At 50.5% G+C, this 19,852-nt stretch overlaps 1 protein-coding gene across 1 annotated transcript in view; it reads left to right on the top strand.

Moving 5' to 3' along the window:
• DNAH2 (dynein axonemal heavy chain 2) overlaps positions 1-19,852 on the top strand; it is a 170,464-nt gene that overhangs the window by 86,896 nt on the left and 63,716 nt on the right. Inside the window, 11 exon segments of the mRNA XM_087715030.1 lie at positions 405-522; positions 787-923; positions 2,528-2,665; positions 5,603-5,755; positions 6,585-6,737; positions 6,842-6,933; positions 8,793-8,991; positions 11,905-12,129; positions 12,786-12,890; positions 14,446-14,634; positions 18,241-18,326. Coding sequence (XP_087571156.1) covers positions 405-522; positions 787-923; positions 2,528-2,665; positions 5,603-5,755; positions 6,585-6,737; positions 6,842-6,933; positions 8,793-8,991; positions 11,905-12,129; positions 12,786-12,890; positions 14,446-14,634; positions 18,241-18,326 — 1,595 coding nt within the window.

Below are 19,852 nucleotides of genomic sequence, written 5' to 3'. Positions count from 1 at the left end.
CTCCCTCCCTGCCTTCCATCCATCCAACCTTTCTTTCCCTCCCTCTCTCCTTTCGTCCCTCCCTCTCTTCCTCTGTCTCTCTCCTCCCTTTTACTTCCTCTCTCCTTCCTTGCCTCCAGGCCATCCATCCATCCCTTCTGTCCCCCTCTCCCCTCTCTTCCTCCTTCTCCTCTCTCTCCCTCCCTCCTTTTCTCCCTCCCTCCCTCTCTCCTTCCCTCCTTCGCTCCCTTCCATCCTCCTTTTTCCTTCCACCCTTTTTCCCCACTTGGCCAGGAACGTCTGCGGGTCGGTTGGCCTCCCTTGAGGTGAGGGGAAGGTGGGAGAGGGGCAGCCTGGGGGCTGTGGGCGGCTCTTGCCTGCTTCTGACTCCAGCTTCCTCCTCCTCTTCCTCTTCATCCCCCCAGGAGTTCCCTCTGAACCCCAAAGCGGTGTCCCTGGGCGAGCTGTACGGGGAGTACAACCTCAGCACCAACGAGTGGACGGACGGCATTCTCTCCAGCGTCATGAGGACGGCCTGCGCAGGTACAGCGGTGTCCCCTCCCTGCTTGAGCAGGGGGTTGGACTAGAAGACCTCCAAGGCCCCTTCCGACACTGCGATTCTCTTAATGAATCAGTGGAACGGACGTCCCCCTCGGCGTGCTGGGGCTGGGCCCTTCCTTCTCTTGCTACGGCCCCGAGCATGTCCGTTTCCTGGCGCGTGAGACCCCCCAACGGGTGAGTGGGATACACGGGGGTCTCCTCCTGTCCCTCGCGCGGTCCGGCTGACATCCCTGCTCTTTCTCGCAGACGAGAAACCGGACGAGAAATGGATCCTTTTCGACGGGCCGGTTGACACGCTGTGGATCGAGAGCATGAATTCGGTCATGGATGATAACAAAGTCCTCACGCTCATCAACGGGGAGAGGATCGCCATGCCTGAGCAGGTATGTTAAAGACCCCGCTATCCTCTCTTCTCTTCTCCCCCCCCCCCCCGCTCCTTTTTTTTAAAAAAAAGTTATTTATTTTTGTTACATAATAAAAATTCTTTTGTGTTGTCCGAATTCGCCGCTTAACCTTCCCACCAAAAACCACCATTCATTTTACATTCTATTTCCGTTGTTTCCAATTTTAGCCCTATTTTTCTTCTCCTCTTTGCCAATTTCTAGTTTTTTTAACGTGTACAAACAATATAATTTTCTCTTTCTCTTTAGAAAAGAAACACGCGATCATTTCTTCTCCATCTAGTTTCCGTTAACAACGTGAATCTTCACATTTTTCAAGTTTTCTATAATCGGCATAGCCTAATTATTTCACAGCTTTCAGGCTCTTCATATATTTCCCCCATATTCTAATTAAAACATATTTTTACCTTGTTTACGATATTTCTTTCTACTGAATCCCGTCATTCTACTGTTCTCCTATTTCTAAACTTTCTTGTCCCTTTTTCTCCTTTTTATGTGTCTGGCATCTTCTGTAGTTTCCCCTCTCACTTTTCGATAGATTTTTTTTAAAAAAAATTGAGTATCTCTCTCCCCAAGTTTTTCTTTCCCATCTCCCGTTATTTCTGTCCTCCTTTTCGGCTAATTTCCTTTTGTGGATGTCGTTTCCCTTTTTCCCCCCTCCCCCTCTCTTTGGGCCTCGACCCCGTTGAGTTTTATTTTCCATTTCTTTTTTTAAAAAAACGTTTTTATTTTGTTTATGCAAACTCCACATCTTTGCAACGCATAGCACTTATTTACATATCTGTTGTGATTCTTTTTATCCGTACGTATGCGTCTTTTGTAACTATAACTATATATATATATAACTATATATATATAACTATATATATAACTCTATAACTCTATAACTCTATAACTATATAACTATATAACTATATAACTATATAACTATATAACTATATAACTATATAACTAAACTATATATATATATGTGTGTGTGTGTGTGTGTATGTGTGTTTGTGTGTGTGTGTGTATCTGTGTGTGTGTGTGAGTGTGTGTGTGTATGTATTTAGTGTCACAACCCCTGGTGTGCCCAAATATGGGAGGAAGCCTACTGCTTCCATTCTCTGTCCATCGGCTCGTCACAAGAGACCATCCAGACAGAAAGCCATTATTTTTACTGTTGCCTTTGTTACATTTGTGTTGTATTTGTGCTAATAAATAAATAAAGGGAGACTAGTATAGATCTATTTCAAGCTATTTAGCTCTCATCAGCTAGCCATACCCTTAACTGGGATTCGAACCTGGGCTGTATTACATATTAGGCAGATGTGTTAACCACTAAGCCACAAGGTTCTCCTCCTTTATCAGCTGAGCCAGGGAAATAGGTATGTATTTAGCAACATATAAACATATAAATACATATTCAGATTCTTCTTTCTCTTTTAATTCTTTCGTGAGCTCATCTATCTCTGCACATTCCAATTTTTTTTTATTTTCCTTTTCTACCTTGTTCATTTCTTGTTCATTTACGTTGCTTGTCCGTTCCCCTCCTGTCTTCACTTTCATTTGGCTCCCTGTCACATCTGATGGGATGTTTTCTGCAGGTTTCGCTCTTGTTTGAAGTGGAGAATCTGGCAGTCGCCTCTCCGGCTACCGTCTCCCGATGTGGGATGGTTTACACCGACTACAGCGACCTGGGCTGGAAGCCGTACGTCCTCTCCTGGATCGAGAAGCGTCCGAAGGTAGCGGAAGGGCAGGAATTGGGCTTAGGATGGGGGTCTTAACCCGGCGTTTCTCGCCGACTTTAAGGCGGGTGGACTTCAACTCCCAGGATTCCCCAGCCAGCCGTGCCTGCAGGGTTGAAATGCTACCGGTTCTTTTCTCTCTCTTTTACAGAATTTTATTATTATTATTATTATTTATTTATTTATTTTTATTTATTTATTTTTGTTCTCTTACATACCATTTTAAGTATACATTCCCTTAATGGTTATTCTTCTTTACATTTGTCATTCTTATACATTTATTATTTCATTTTAGTATACAGTTTGGGTTGCTTTATTTCCCATCCCTTCCTTCTCTTGTAACACCACCTTGTTTTCCCTTCCTTTTCTTCCCTTCTCTCCTTCCTTCCTTCCTTCTCTCCTTCCCTTTCCTTCTTCCCTTACCTCTCCCCTACTCCTACTCTTCCCCTTCCCCTTCCTACCCTTTCTCCTTCTTTCCTTCCACCCTCCTATCCTTACCTCTTCCTTTCTTCCCTTACCTCTTCCCTACTCCTCCCTTCCTCTTCCCTCTCCTATCCTCTCTCCTTCTCTTTCTATCCCTTCCTCTACTTTCCTCTTCCTTCCTTCTCTCTCTCCCCTTTGCTCTCTTCCCCTCTTCCTCTTCCTACCCTCTCTCCTTCTCTCCCTCTCCCTTCCACCCTCTTCTCCTTACCTCTTCCTTTCTTCCCTTACCTCTCCCTACTCCTCCCTTCCTCTTCCCACTCCTATCCTCTCTCCTTCTCCTTCTATCCCTTCCCTCCTTCCTCTACTTTCCTCTTTCTTCCTTCTCTCCCCTTTGCTCTCTTCCCCTCTTCCCCTTCCTAACCTCTCCTTCTCTCCTTCTCTCCTTCTCCCTTCCACCCTCTTCTCCTTACCTCTTCCTTTCTTCCCTTACCTCTCCCCTACTCCTCTCTTCCCCTTCCCCTTCCTACCCTCTCTCCTTCTCTTTCTATCCCTTCCCTCCTTCCTCTACTTTCCTCTTCATTCATTTTCATTTCATTTTTCATTTCCCTTTATTTGTATGCCGCCCTTTTCCCTGGGGGGACTCAGGGCGGCTCACAGTTCAAAAAGGGGGGGGGGGGGAAGGACAAACAATTTTCCAACATGAAGACAATACAACATATTAAAAAGAAAACACAACAGTCACACAATTCGAGTGGGGTTAGAATCTTAACCACAGGCCAGCCGGGACAGCCAGATCTTCAAAGCGGCGCGGAAGGATTGGAGGGTGTTGAGGGTCCGAATCTCCACAGGGAGTTCGTTCCAGAGGGTCGGAGCAGCCACCGAGAAGGCTCTCCTCCAGGTAGTTGCCAGTTTGCACTGGCTAGAAGATGGAATTCGGAGGAGGCCTAATCTATGCGATCGTATCGGTCTAGTGGAGGTAATTGGCAGTAGGCGGTCTCTCAAGTATAGCAATAGCAATAGCAATAGCAGTAGACTTATATACCGCTTCATAGGGCTTTCAGCCCTCTCTAAGCGGTTTACAGAGAGTCAGCATATTGCCCCCAACAATCTGGGTCCTCATTTTACCCACCTCGGAAGGATGGAAGGCTGAGTCAACCCTGAGCCGGTGAGATTTGAACCGCTGACCTGCTGATCTAGCAGTAGCCTGCAGTGCTGCATTTAACCACTGCGCCACCTTGGCTCTTACCCAGGCCCACTACCATGAAGGGCTTTATAGGTGACAAGTAGCACCTTGAAGCGCACCCGGAGACCAACAGGCAGCCAGTGCAGCTCGCGGAGGATAGGTGTTACGTGGGTAAAACGAGGTGCACCCACGATCGCTCGCGCGGCTGCATTCTGGACTAGCTGAAGTCGCCGAATGCTCTTCAAGGGCTGCCCCATGTAGAGCACATTGCAGTATTCCAGCCTAGAGGTCACCAGGGCACGAGTGACTGTTGTGAGACTGTTCCTCTTCCTTCCTTCTGTCGCCTTTGCTCTCTTGTCCTCTTCCCCTTCCCCTTCTTACCCTCTCTCCTTCTCTTCCTCTCCCTTCCACCTTCCTCTCCTTACCTCTTTCTTCTTTCCCTCCTCTCCCTCTCATTCTCGCCTCCTCTCTCCCTTTCTTTTTCTGTTGTTACAGGTGTCTCTTTCAAATCTCAGTTTATGTTTCCTTGGGATGGTATTTCTGCAAACTACCAAATATAGTTTGGTATAATTTCTTATTCCCTTCCCCTTCGCTAATCTATCTATGTTTCTCCCCCCCCACACAGTTTATAACTCGTTCTTGAATATGCCTATCAAAAGGAATGCTTGCCACCAGAGGTATAGAGGAATGCTATAGGGGAACCTAGAGCAATCGTGCCACAGGTCACACCTGAAACCCTGTCTGCAGGCGCGCGACCCGTCAGCCAGTGTAGCTCCACCGTGCGTGCATGCGCAGCTCCCGCCGGCCAGCTGATTTTGGGGTCTCTGCTGTGCATGTGAGAGACGCACCCGGATGTATTCACGCACGCATGCACGGGGCGGGAGGAGGGAGTCACACGTAAATGCCTAGGGGGACTGTGCGGGAAGTCGGGCGCACAAGCACAGGGGGGCGGGGAGCATTGCATTATGGTGGTGGACACGGACTCGCACGCTGTCATTCGTGCACGTGCAATTTCGGCACACGAGGAGAAAAAGGTTAGCCATCCCTGTTCTAGAGTCTCCTGTTTGAGCCGGAGGGTTGGACTAGAAGACCTCCAAGGTCCTGTTCCCGCTCTGTTCCGACAGATCGATTTGACTTCATCGGAATTACCGCGACTCTTGTATTTCTGGATCGACTTTCTTCCTCGGACGGCCACAACGCCGTTCGCAATGAATGTAGAGTTTGCCTTTTGCCGAATCGTCCGGCGGTTAACTTGTCCCGGGGCAAATTGGCCGCGGCAAGTTGTCCACCTTCCGCGCACCTGCCCCCCCCTCTCTCTCCCTTCGCAGGTGGAAACGGAAACTTTGCAGAGGATGTTCGACAAATTCACCAACAGGATCCTGAACTTCAAGAAGGACAATTGTCAGGAATTGGTTCCCATCACGGAATACAATGGGATCGTGGCTCTCTGCAAACTTTTCACATCTTTGGCCGAGGAAGGGGTAAGCGCCGCGCAAGGGACCCACCCACCCCTTCCCACCTGCCCTGCGGTCCTTCTAATACAGGTAATCTTTGACTTACAACAGTTATTTAGTCCTCATCTTCTTTTAATGACCACATAATCCGTTGCGGGGTAGAATCAGAGCAACTGAATGGAGCTGAGTGTTTTACTGGCCAGATGCCATTCCCTGTTGCCAATGCGGAATTCTATTCGGCAGTTCTATCCTCATTGTGCTCAGAGAGAGAAATATCGGCCTCTACCTAGGATCGAATCCTCCTGATTGTGAGGGGATTTCTCTCTTTGGGAACATTGAGAATATATCTGCTAAACAAAACTCCCCATTGACAACAGGGAAGGGCATCCAGCCAGTAAAACACTCTGCTAGCTCCGGAGATTCAGTTGCCCAGACTCCACCCCGCACTGGATTATGTAGTCATTAAAAGAAGATGAACTAAATGAACTGTTGTAAGTGAAGGACTATCTGTGCAAGAGCCGAGGTGGCGCAGTGGTTAAATGCAGCACTGCAGGCTACTGCTAGATCAGCAGTTCAGCGGTTCAAATCTCACTGGCTCAGGGTTGACTCAGCCTTCCATCCTTCCGAGGTGGGTAAAATGAGGACCCAGATTGTTGGGGGCAATATGCTGGCTCTCTGTAAACCGCTTAGAGAGGGCTGAAAGCCCTATGAAGCAGTATATAAGTCTACTGCTATTGCTATTGCTCCAACAGACCTCCCATGCCCCCCCCTCTGTCTGTCTCTGCCCCACATCTCTGGCTAGGGAGATGCTGGTGGCCCTTGGTGGCTTGAGTGAAGATCTCCCCGTTTCTTCCAGCTGAATCTCACGGACACGGAGAACTACTCCACCTTGGTGGAGATGTACTTCGTCTTCAGCATGATCTGGTCGCTGTGCGCCGCCGTGGACGAAGAAGGCCGGAAGAAGATTGACAACTTCCTGCGGGAAATCGAGGGAACCTTTCCTAACAAGGTCGCTCAGATACACTCGGCTTTCCGGGATCTTCTGCGTTGGGTCGGAAAAGCCGACATTGAGAAGATCCACCTCACCTACTCCTTGCTTGCTCTCCTCCTCAGGACACCGTCTACGAGTATTACGTGGACCCCAAGAGGAAGCAGTGGGTTGCCTTTGAGGACAACCTTCCCAAGATGTGGAGATACCCTCCCAAGTGAGTAACCCTCTGGCCCGTTGGCCAACATCTCAAGAACGTGGACGAGTGGCCTTCAGGGAGGACGGCCTCCCTTCCCGAGACCTGATCCCTGTATCAGGAGTCGGCAACCTTAAACACTCAAAGAGCCACAAATGTCCTCACCGGAAGCCCCCTCCTCCTCCCCTCCTCCGTTAAATTCTGGAACCGACAGGAAGTCTGGTTCCCCCACCATAGAGTCTCCCCCTAGTGTGGCATCCTTTTTCGCTACCTGTCCTAACCGAAAGCCCTATCCACTGTGAAGCTGATCAGCGACAGGGAGCCGCAGCAGAGGGATGAAAGAGCCACATGTGGCTCCAGAGCCACATGCGGCTCCAGGGTTGCAAGTTGCCGATGCATGTCCTGGGTAGTTTGAAGGCCAGAAGTTCTGGATGGATGGAAGGTGGAACTGTTTCTCCACGGGTGGGAATCCGAGCAGTGGTCCTAGCATGGTGGAAATTGCCAGATGGGGGCTAGAAAGGAGGAAGAGAACATAACAGGGCTGTGGTTCATACGTCTCCGCCAACAGGATGCTGGTCAGGGGACAGCCCTGGGTTGATCCGTAATAAAGGAAGTTGGGTAGGATTGCCTTCAACAGTGGTCATTGGAGGTCCTTCCCTCATCACTGGTGTCCTAACAGTGCAAGTAGTCCTCGGCTTACAACCATTTGTTTAGTGACCGAAGTTGCAACACGACCGAAGTTGCAACACGACCGTTGCAAACCTCCCCGCGGTCACATGATCAAAATTCGGACCCTTGGCAACTGACTCATATTTATGACCGTCGCAGCATCCTGAAGTCACGTGATCCCCTTTTGCAATCTTCGGCCGATCAGTGGAGAAGCCAGATTCATTTAACAACCATGTGACTCTCTTAAACAACTGCCGTGGTTTCCTTTAACAACTGTGTCAGGAAAGGTCGCAAAACGGGGCAAAACTCAGCCAATGCTCTGGGTCAAAACTCTCGGCGTAACAACTGTCTCACTCAGCAATGGAAAGGTTCGGCTGTATTGCGGTCGTAAGTTGAGGACTACCCATAGAGGGGGCGGTGAAGGTATGGTCTCTATGGCTGAGCTCACCTCTTCGTCAGTGGTGGGTTATTCTCCCTGTCGCTACCGGTACGGTGCTCACCGGTCCGCGCATCCTTTTGTATGCACTCCGCCGTCCCTGCGACACGCAGCTGCTTGTCAGAACTCATGCAGGCACCGTACGATGTGCGCATGTGCGCAATTGGCTGGTTGCTTTAAAAACCAGTATAGAACGTGAGCCAGCAGGTGGACCAAATGAGCCGGTAGGCTGTCAGCTGCTCCAAGCTACTACCGATACATCTGTACCGGGCCGTACGGGCTGAAACCCACCACTGCTATTTGTGCCCAGCTTGGCATCTCAACTCTCCAATTTCCGGCCTCCGCACAACCACACACAACGTCACAGCCGCCGTCTTCCCCCCACCATCCCTCACGGCTGCCAGCCCTGATTTAAGCCGGTGGCTCGCATCCGTTTACGCACACACACACTCTCTCACCCGTAATCCGATCAGCGGCATGGAATTACCGAAGGACACGGTGCCCGAGAAGCCAGAGGCAGCCGCCCCCCTGCGCACCACGCCGGACAAGGAAGGGACGGACAGCATCGAGAACAGTGGCTGCCTTCCGAGCTTTCAGCTTGCAGCGGGGATGACAACCGTGGGAATTGTGTCTCGTGTTGGATATTTTAATGCCTCTCAACAAGGGTTTTCGGCACAGCCACAAGCACTTCCTTGGAAGACACCACGCACACAGGTTGGGGGCGGGCACATCTCGGGCACGCATCCCGAGCCGACCCCTCCTCTTCTCTCCCCAGCATCCCCTTCTACAAGATCATCGTGCCGACGGTCGACACCATGCGCTACAACTATCTCGTCAACGCCCTGATTTCCAACCAACAGCCGGTGGTGCTGGTTGGCATGGTGGGCACGGGGAAGACCTCCATTGCCCAGGGGGTGCTTCAGTCCTTGGACAGCATCAAGTGGGCCGTCCTGGTCATCAACATGTCTGCTCAGGTAAGGGCCCACCTACGCCCTCGGTCTCAAACAAGGGCAAGAGGGAGGCCTCAACATAAATCGCGGGACAGAAGAACAAGAGTTGGAAGGGATCTGGTGGGTCATCTAGTCCACCCCCCTGGTCGAGCAGGAAACCCTATACCAGTGGTGGGATTCAAATAATTTAACAACCGGTTCTCTGCCCTAATGACCATCTGGGTAGGTGGGGCTCAGTGGTCATGTGACCAGGTGGGCATGGCTAACTCAACACCACTGCCGTCGATGGGCGCTTCGCCTTAGCTGTTACAATGTAATAAGGGTTAACCGGAGAGGCAGTTTCGGTAAGCAGAGCAATAGAGATGAGGCTAGAAACAACGCCAGAATGTTTCCTTCCTGCCTTCCTTACAGGATTAGCCCTGTAAAGTGGGAAAAAACAAAAGGAGATTTCTTCCAACAAATCGGTTCTCCGAACTACTTAGAAAGTTACCAACCGGTCCTCGCGAATAGGTGCGAACCGGCTGAATCCCACCACTGCCCTATACGGTTTCAGGCGAATAGGCTGGGTAGAAGTGGCGTATAGGGTCTCCTGCTTGAGCAGGGGGTTGGACTAGAAGACCTCCAAGGTATCCTTCCGACTCTGTTATTCTCCAAAGTTGGTGGAGACAGCGGCCATGCGTGGGTTAACTCAGCCAGTAACCAATAGAACGCAGTCCACCCAAGTGATGTCATCGCCTGCGAGGAGTGTCCCCTCGGTTCGATTTGATCCGGCTGGGCTAATTGCTCTCTCCTCGGCTTTGATTGCAAGATTACTAATTGACCATCCTGAATTATTTTAATCGTCGTGTTCTCCCAAAAGATGAACTTTTAAGATTCCTGGGAGACGACGGGGATCGTTGTTAATAGCTCCTCAATTCAATTCAATTTATTAAATTTATATGCTGCCCTTTTCCCCCGAAGGGGACTCAGGGCGGCCTAGGCTCTCAGATAGCCCCGGGGCTTCTGGAAAGGGGCTGCCAGGGTCCATTAACCAGTGGAACGGCTTGCCACCAGGAATCGTAGGTGCTCCATCCATGGAGGTTTCGAAGAAGATCCTGGGCAGCCGCTTGTCTGGAATGGTACAGGGCAGGGGGTTGGACTAGATGACCTCCAAGGTGCCTCTATTCTACTCTAAATGGCTGCCCAATCTCTTTTCAAAAACCTGTGTTGAAGCACCCACAACTTCCGGTGGGAAGCTGTTCCACTGGCTAATTGTCCTCACTGTCAAGAAATTCCTCCTAAGTCCCAGGCTGCTTCTCCCCTTGATTAGTTTCCATCCATTTCTTCTCGTCCTGACTTGAGGGGCCTTGGAGAATAGGCGGACCCCTTCTTCTTTGGGGCAACCCCTCAAATACAGGAACATTGCTAGGGTGCCTCCCCTAGTCTTTCTTGTCAGAATAACAGAGTCGGGAGGAACTTAAGAGGTCATCTATCCCAACCCCCTGCTCGAGTAGGAGAACTTATACTGTTTCAGACAAACAGCTACCCGATCTCTCCTTAAATCACAAGCTCACTTAATGAACCCCTAGCGGAAATTTGGGACTCTTATTATGGCCGTCAGCGATGGCACCGTGGTTAGAATGCAGTCCTGCAGGCTACTTCGGCTGACTGCAGTTCGGCAGTTCGATCCTGACCGGCTCAAGGTTGACTCGGCCTTTTGTCCTTCCGAGGTCGGTAAAACAAGGGCCCAGATTGTTGGGGGCAAGAAGTTGACTCTGTAAACCGCTTAGAGGGGGCTGTGAAGGAAGGAGGGAGGGAGGAGAAAAAAGCAAGAAAGAAGAAGGGAAGGAAGGAAAAGGGAGGGAATGAAGGAAGAGAAAAAGGCAAGAAGAAAGAAGGGGGAAGGAAGGAAAAGGGAGGGAAGAAGGAAGGGGAAGAAGAGAAAAAAACAAGAAGGAAGAAGGGAGGGAAGGAAGGAAAAGGAAGGGAAGGAAGAGAAAAAGGCAAGAAGGAAGAAGGGAAGGGAGAAAAAGGAAGGGAATGAAGGAAGAGAAAAAGGCAAGAAGAAAGAAGGGGGAAGGAAGGAAAAGGGAGGGAAGAAGGAAGGGGAAGAAGAGAAAAAGACAAGAAGGAAGAAGGGAGGGAAGGAAGGAAAAGGAAGGGAAGGAAGAGAAAAAAAGCAAGAAGGAAGAAGGGAAGGGAGAAAAAGGAAGGGAATGAAGGAAGAGAAAAAGGCAAGAAGAAAGAAGGGGGAAGGAAGGAAAAGGGAGGGAAGAAGGAAGGGGAAGAAGAGAAAAAGGCAAGAAGGAAGAAGGGAGGGAAGGAAGGAGAGATAGGAAGGGAAGGAAAATGAGAAGGAAGGAAAAGCCATGGTGGCACAGTGGTTAGAATGCACTATTGCACGCTGACTCTGCCCACTGCCAGGAGTTCGATCCTGACCGGCTCCAGGTTGCCTCAGCCTTCCGTCCTTCTGCGGTCGGTAAATTGAGGACCCAGATTGCTGGAGGGCAAGAGGCTGACTCTGTAAACCGTTCAGAGAGGGCTGTAAAGGAAGGAGGGAGGGAAGGAAGAGAAAAAGGGAAGAGGGAAGGAAGGAATGAAAAAGGAGGGAAGGAAGAGAAGGGAGACAAAAAGGCAAGAAGGAGGAAAGGAAGGAAGGAGAGATAGGAAGGAACGAAAGAAGGAAGAGGGAGGAAGGAAGGAAATATAGGGAGGAAAAGCCATGTTAGCACAGTGGTTAGAATGTACAATTGCACGCTGACTCTGCCCACTGCCAGGAGTTCGATCCTGACCGGCTCCAGGTTGACTCAACCTTCCGTCCTTCCAAGGTGGGTAAAAGCCCTTTGAAGCGGCCTATAAGTCTATTGCTATAACTGCTATTTCTCCAACGCCGGGCCTGGTTCTTTGGCTCTCCCCCTTCGGTTAAGGGGCGTCCCTTCCCTTTCCCGTCCCACGCAGACCACCTCCAACAACGTCCAGAGCATCATCGAGAGCCGCGTGGAGAAGCGCACGAAGGGCGTCTACGTGCCCATGGGGGGGAAAAGCATGATCACCTTCATGGATGACCTCAACATGCCGGCCAAAGACACCTTCGGATCTCAGCCTCCACTGGAACTCCTCCGGCTGTGGCTGGATTACGGCTTCTGGTACGACCGGACCAAGCAGACCATCAAGCACATCAAGGTGAGAACCGGGTCGTGGTCTTCAGCCGGTTCGTATCGGTTCGAACGGACCGGTTGTGGAAAACCCGCGGGTGGCTGCTATGCCGTCCGATTTAGCCACGTTTCGCTCGCGTTTTTGGTTCGCGGCGAACCGGTGGTGAAATGATGTGAAACCCAACACTGGGCCTCACCCACCTGTGGTGCCTCCCCCCCCCCCCCGCAGACCTCGATGCCCGCCTGCCTGCCTGCCTGCCTGCCAGGGCCCATTGTTTTGAAAAGGCGTCTCTCCGGCGCATTAAATGCGGTCACGCACCGAACTCGGCATTGTCTATTTAGACCCCCGGGCTTGTTTGAAAACTCGGCAGCTGGCAATGAAAGACACTTGTGCCCGGAATAATTGTTCTTTAAGAGGCTGTCGTGTCTCTGGATTTCAGTCAGGGGTGGAGAAGGGGAGGGGGACCAGCGCGGCACAGGACCCCAAGGGAGGGGCAGGGGGGGGCACACGGCATGCCAGCGATTATGTTCCCCTCTTTATATGCCGCCGGCTTCGTCGTGCGCCCGGGTTCGGCACGGAGACGGCTGAACCCTTTGCGGATTGTGGGCAAGGTGGCTCGGTGGGGTCCGTTTTTCCTCCCCTGGTTTTGATGTGGGGGGCATCTCTCTCCCCCACCCCCCCAGGACATGTTCCTGATGGCGGCCATGGGACCTCCCGGAGGAGGCCGTACGGTGATCTCCAGCCGTTTGCAGAGCCGTTTCAATCTCATCAATATGACCTTCCCAACCGTAAGGACTGATTGGCAGTTGAGCCGGGGGTGGGGGGCTTAACCTGGAGAGAGAGAGAGAGAGAGACAGAGAGAGAGAGACAGAGAGAGAGAGAGACAGAGAGAGAGAGACAGAGAGAGACAGAGAGATAGACAGAGAGAGAGAGAGAGACAGAGAGACAGAGACAGAGACAGAGACAGAGAAACAGAGAGAGAGAAACAGAGTCACAGAGAGAGAAGCAGAGAGTGAAACAGAGTCACACAGAGAGACAGAGACAGAGAGAAAGAGAGAGAAACAGACACAGAGAGAGAGAGAGAGAGAGGGAGAGAAACAGACACACAGAGACAGAGAGAGAGAGAGAGAGAGAGAGAGAGAGAGAGAGAGAGAGAGAGAGAGAGAGAACCCCTGAACCCCTGAAAGCTCCATGTAAGATGGGCTCCCGTTTTCACGTCCCTTACACCTAGGAGGACTTTCCTGTCGCTTTGGAGTGTTGGCCCGGTTGTGGGATATAATTTTTGATTTCTTAAGCTTGCCCACTTTAAGACGGGTGGACTTCAACTCCCAGAATTCCCCAGCCAGCCATTTCTTAATAGACGGTGGGTATGCAGTAAGCGTAATATATCTTGACTTCAGCCAAGTGAAACAAAGAGCGGGCCGGGGAATTCTGGGAGTTGAAGTCCACGAGTCTTAAAGTTGGAGACCCCGCAATTAAGACTTGTAGACTTCCAGAATTCTCCAGCCAGCTCTTTTTCCCCACTTTGCTGAAGTCAAGATATATTACTGCATACCCACCATCTATTAAGAATCTCACTATCCTACAAAGGCTGGCCATTGGCTGACAATGTCTTAAAGTAGCCAAGGTTTGAGACCTCCAATTTAAGACTTGTGGACTTCAACTCCCAGAATTCCCCAGCCAGTTCTTTTATTTCCCACTTTGCTGAAGTCAAGATATATTATGCTTACTGCATACCCGCCATCTATTAAGAAAGTTACCCTACATGGCTGGCTGGAGAATTCTGGGAGTTGAAGTCCACAAGTCTTAAAGTGGCCAAGGTTGAAGTCCCCTGATTTAAGACTTGTGGACTTCAACTCCCAGAATTCCCCAGCCAGCTCTTCTTTTTTTTCCCACTTTGCTGAAGTCAAAATATATTATGTTTACTGCATACCCACCGTCTATTAAGAAAGTCACCCCATATGGCTGCCTGGAGAATTCTGGGAGTTGAAGTCCACAGGTCTTACCAAGGCTATTCAACATTTGATCCAAGTTTTCAATGGGCTCCTTTAAACGTTGGCTTTGGCTCACATTTTTGGCCCAGCGTTTGCACTGGGGGAGGGTCCTCCCTCAAATGTTGGGACCCCCTAAAAATCATGGGGTCCCCGGCCTTAAACTCCAAGGGCCCATGTGTGTTTGTCACCTCGAGATCAGAACCAATCTATGCCTTGAAGGCCATCTAGCGTGCAGAGAACTTCCAGAAAGACATCTCCTGCAGCTGGAGGCTTAAATCAGACCCACGTGGGGCGGGGAGAGTGCTGTCCCATTGTTCTGCCACCTTCCTGATTTTCTCCCCGTGGACAGGATTCCCAAATCCGTCGCATCTTCGGCACCATGATCAACCAGAAGTTGCAGAACTTTGAGGAGGCCGTGAAACCCATCGGGAACGTCATCACCGAGGCCACAGTGGAGCTCTACAACAGCGTGGTTCAACGGTTCCTACCCACGCCGGCCAAAATCCACTACCTCTTCAACCTCCGGGACATTTCCAAGGTAGAGAGAAGGGTCCCCTCATTAGGAGGTGGTTGGGGTGGCCTAGAGGCAGAGCTCTCGCCTTCCAATCAGAAGGCTGTGCATTGTATCCTAGGTAGAGGCCGCTATTTCTTTCTATCTGGGCATAATGAGAATAGATCTGCCGAACATAACTCCGCAATGGCAACAGGGTAGGTCATCCGGCCAGTAAATCACTCAGCTCCATTCAGTTGCCCAGACTCCACCCCCACAAGGGATTATGCGGGTCGTTAAAAGAAGATGATGACTAAAGAAACGGTTGGAGGGTGGTGTGATGGCCTAGAGGCGGAGCTCTCGCCTCCCAATCAGGAGTCTGTGAGTTCGATCCTAGGTAGAGGCCGCTATTTCTCTCTCTGGGCACGATGAGAATATATCTACCGAATATAACTCCGCACTGGCGACAGGGAAGAGCATCCGGCCAGTAAACAGCTCCATTCAGTTGCCCCAATTCCACCCCGCGAGGGATTATGGGGTCATTTAACAACAACAACACAAAGGGTCCCCCCAATGCCCCTCCCCAGCTGATGGGGGCGGGGTGTCCCGGAGACTCGAATTGTGCCACTGTCGAAGTTCCTTTCTCAGGCATCGCCTGGCCCTTGGCAAAGGGAGAAGGCCTTCACTGAAGTGATGCCAGCCGACCCGCGCGGAGGGGCGGGCGAGCTCCCCGACATGGGTTGCGAGCCAGTTGTGCCTCGGGCAAGGAAGCGAGTCTTGCTTAGCTGCTCAAAGCTTGGAATTAGGGAAGGTTTTTCTCTACCCACCCAAGGTCTTCTGAACATCCATGCCCCCCTCCTCAAATCCATTCCTCCCCCCCCTCCCTCTGCTTCTCTCCTCTCGCCAGCAAGGGTGCCCATCTTCCGTGACTGTCCTCACGGGGGGGCCCTGAGCGGCTATCCGGGCCTGTTAAGCGTGAGCCAGACCGGTTTTTTCCAAGGGTTAACGTTTTCCTGCGCCGCCTCCCCGGATGCCCAGAGGCTGCGAGCATTAGGATTCCAAGCAGGGCAGAGATGCGGCGCGCACATCAAATGGGCAATGCGGCTTCGGAGACATCAAATGCCACCGAATGTTTATCCCAGGTTTTTAAGCCCCGAAGCTCTTCTCCTGCACATCAAACGCAGCCCGGATGCCCCCTGAGCTGGGCTGCGGTGCCAGCCTGCCAGGCTTTTCAGCCGGTTGAGGGGAGCAGAGCACGGCCAGAAATTGAGGGGGGGGTCTCGTTCCCCCCCCAAGTATAATAATGTGGTTTCTCCAAACCACAACAACATTATTATTATTATGATCCTGTTATGATTGCATTTTCTTGCTGCTTAAAATAGGATGTATGGATCCAGGCAAGCCACGTTTATTGTCCTTATTTAAATCTTCGGCTTTGTTATTTTTTTTAAAAAAAAGGGGGGATATTTTTATTTGATCACTGAAATGACACCTTGAACCGTAAATAGTTGATGGAAAAAGCGATGGAAGGCAGATCAAGGAAAGAGGCAGGTTTTTTTCTGCAGAGAAACGAAGGGCTGTGAATGCTTCCTTCGGGAAGAGCACTTTAATTGAAAAGTTGAGGAGGAAAGAAAGAAAGAAAGAAAGAAAGAAAGAAAGAAAGAAAGAAAGAAAGAAAGAAAGAAAGAAAGAAAGAAGAAAAGAGAGAGAGAAGAGAGGAAAGAAGGAGAAAGAAAGAAAGAAAAAAATGAAGGAGGGAAGGAAAGAAAGAAAAAGAAAGAGAAAGAAAGAAGGGAAGGAAGGAGAGAGAAAGAAAAAGAAGGAAGGGAAGAAAGAAAAAGAAAAAGAAGGAAGAGGAAAAGAAGGAGAAAGAGAAAGAAGGAAAGGAAGCAAGGAAAGAAAGAAAGAAAAAGAAAGAGGGGGGAGAGAAAGAGGGGGGACAGAGAGGGAAAGAAAGAAGGAAAGAAAGTGGGAGAGAGAGACAGAGAAAGAAAGGAAAGGATGGAAGGAGAAAGAAAGAAAAGGAAGGAATTAAAGAAAGGGAGGAAGGAAGGAGAAAGGAGAAAGAAAGAAATAGAGGGGGAGATGAAAGAAAGAGGGAAGGAAGGAAAGAATACAAAAGAAGGAAGGTAGGAAGGAAGGAAGGGGAGAGAAAAAAAGGAGGAAGGAAGGAAGAAAAAAGGGAGGGAGATAAAGGGAAAGGGAAAGGGAGGAGAGAAAGAAAGAAAGAAAAAGAAGAGGGAGGAAAAAAGAAAAAGAAAGAGGGGGAATGAGAAAGAAAGGGAGAGGGGTCAGAGAGGGAAAGAAAGGGGGAGAGAGGGAAAGAAAGGAAAGAAAGGAAGAAGAGAGAAAGAAAGAAAAAGGAGAAAGAAAGAAATAGAGGGGGAGAGAGAGAGGAGGAAGGAAGAAAAAAAGAGAAAAAGAAGGAAAGAAAGAGAGAAAGAAAGAAAAGAAAAGAAGGGAGCAAAAGAGGGATGAGATGGGGAGGGAGTGTTACTTCATATGCTTGAAACTGATTAATTCCGGGCAGCTCCCAGCCACTTCCAGGATCTTAGATAACCCAATGAAATCAGGCCAGGTGTGTTTTACTCCAGGGAGCCTCCGCTGCATCCTTCCCCTTTCATTCTTCATCAATGGAGAGAAAGAAGAGAAAGAGAATGTGAGGCTGGCCCAGAAAAAGAAAAAGCTTTCCTGGGGCTGGGGGGTGGAGAGGGGAGAGAATATTTAGAGCTCAGGGTCGAACTGGGTTGTGGGGTGTCCTCGGGGGTCTCTGAGCCTGGAGGGCTTCTTGCAGACGTTCGGGACCCAACTAGGTAATGTCATCAGTGCTAGAAGGAAGGAGGAGGAGGAGGAGGATTGTGGGCCATTCTTAAATGGCTTTCTTGCATCATCACACTTCCATCCCTTCTAGCACTGATGATGTTCCCTAGTTGGGTCGGGAAACGTCTCCATAAAATAACCAAGCTCAGAGAGCACCAAGGACCCCATAATCGTTCTCCTCCTCCTCCTCCTCCTCCTCCTCCTCCTCCTCTCCACGAACCCCACTCCCTTCTAGCACTGATGATGTTAGCTAGATGGGTCATGAAACGTCTGCAAGAAAACCACCCAGCTCAGAGACCACTATGGACCCCACACCCGTCGTCGTCGTCCTCCTCCTCCTCCTCCTCTTCCTCCTCCTCCTCCTCCTCTTCCTCCTCTTCCTCCTCCTCCTCCTCCTCCTCCTCCTCCTCCTCCTCCTCCTCCTCCTCCTCCTCCTCCTCCTCCTCTCTTCAAACCCCACTCCCTTCTAGCGCTGATGATGTTAGCTAGATGGGTCATGAAAACGTCTGCAAGAAAACCACCCAGCTCAGATATTTGAGTGCCACGAACCACTCAGCCCTCCTCCTCCTCCTCAACCACCACCACCACCACGGCCCGTCAGTGTGGAAGAGCATCTTAAAAGACCCCCTGACCAAGGGGGCACCGGGATCAGGAAAAGCCCTCTCTGCCCACAGAAGCACCACCCCAGGCCTGGTTGGAGGCCAGAGACGGCCCCTTCTCCCTTGGGGTCTAGTGACCGTTGGGGGTGGGGATGTCTTGTGTTCGAGATTGTGCGGCTGTCCCGCCTCTCAACGGTGGTCCGTTGGTTCCCCTTTTCTCCTCCTCCTCCTCCAGGTCTTTCAAGGCATGTTGAGGGCGCACAAGGACTTCCACGATACCAAAGCCAGTTTGACGCGCCTCTGGATCCACGAATGCTTCAGGTAGTAGCGGCGCTCTCGTCTTCCTTCTTCTCCCAAGCCCATCCTCCCCTTCCGTGGTGGACTGGAGATGGCTTTGAGAGAGGCTGCTGTTTGTGTGTGTGTGCGCGGGGGTGTGTCATGGCTGTGGCCAGCAGGGGGCGCCAGGGTGAGTGGTTTGGTGACCAGGAAAAAATAAAAAAATCTCGTCATTATCGTGGGGGATATCTATATACCTAAGAGCCAAGGTGGCGCAGTGGTTAAATGCAGCACTGCAGGCTACTGCTAGATCAGCAGTTCAGCGGTTCAAATCTCACCGGCTCAGGGTTGACTCAGCCTTCCATCCTTCCGAGGTGGGTAAAATGAGGACCCAGATTGTTGGGGGCAATATGCTGACTCTCTGTAAACCGCTTAGAGAGGGCTGAAAGGCCTATGAAGCGGTATATAAGTCTACTGCTATTGCTATTGCTATTGCTATAAAAAGTGAAATACCACTCAACGCGTCATCACGAAATCTCCGGAACCATAAAGCCTACACACGTGAAATTTGGCACGTATGTTCCTCTTGGCTTCTAAGTGCTTGCTAAGAAAGGATTTTTCGAAATGACCATCACATCATGAGTATGTCTTATTTGAGTTTGAGTTTGAAGTTTATTTATATGCCGCCCTTTTTCCTGGGGGGACTCAGGGCGGCTCACAACCCAAGGGGGAGGGGGAGACAAACTTTTAACATATAAGACAATACATAATTAAAAAACACAACATTCATACCATTCGGGCGGGTTACAGTCTTAGCCCCAGGCCTGACGGGATAGCCAAATTCTAAGGGCTGTGCGGAAGGTCTGGAGGGTGGTGAGGGTACAAATCTCCACGGGGAGATCGTTCCATAGGGTCGGAACTGCCACCGAGAATTATATTATTATTAACACGCTCTGATGCTAAGGAGTTAGACTTTCTACTCCCCCTCCCCACCGGAAAAGAGCTCTGTTCCAACTGCCACTTGGGGTTGGGCGTGGACAGCGCATGACTCATCCTGCCTGTGTGGGCTGGGAGTTTAGACATTCTACTCCCCCTCCCCACCTGAAAAGAACTCTGTTCCAACTGCCACTTGGGTGCGGGCGTGGCCAGCACGTGACTCATCCGGCCTGTGGGCTGAGAATTTAGACATTCTACTCCCCCTCCCCACCTGAAAAACGCTCTGATGCTAAGGAGTTAGACTGAGGGAGAGAAGGGGATCAGATAGGAGAGGCCTCTGTGGGGCAAGCCTGAAGGAGAGAAGGGGGTAGGAGAGATCAATGGGGCCAGCTGGAGGGAGAGAGGGGGAGAGGATAGGAGAGGCTTCTGTGGGGCAAGCTTGAGGGAGAAAAGGGAAGAGGAGAGGCCGATCGTAGCTACTCACTTCGTTTCGTAGCGGTGCATGGATATCCAGCTAGTCTATATATATAAAAAAGCCAAATGCCACTCACGCATCATCACAAAATCTCCGAAACCGTAAAGCCTACACACTTGAAATTTGGCACGTATGTTCCTCTTGGCTTGTAGGTGCTCAC

This window comes from Thamnophis sirtalis, unplaced genomic scaffold (genome assembly GCF_051295495.1).
Source record: "Thamnophis sirtalis isolate CommonGarterSnake01/CBP01778 unplaced genomic scaffold, rThaSir2_p1.2 scaffold_4, whole genome shotgun sequence".
In the NCBI taxonomy this organism is placed as follows: Eukaryota; Metazoa; Chordata; class Lepidosauria; order Squamata; family Natricidae; genus Thamnophis; species Thamnophis sirtalis.
Note: the sequence above shows the minus strand (reverse complement) of the source record. Positions and strands in the feature narration are given on the sequence as shown.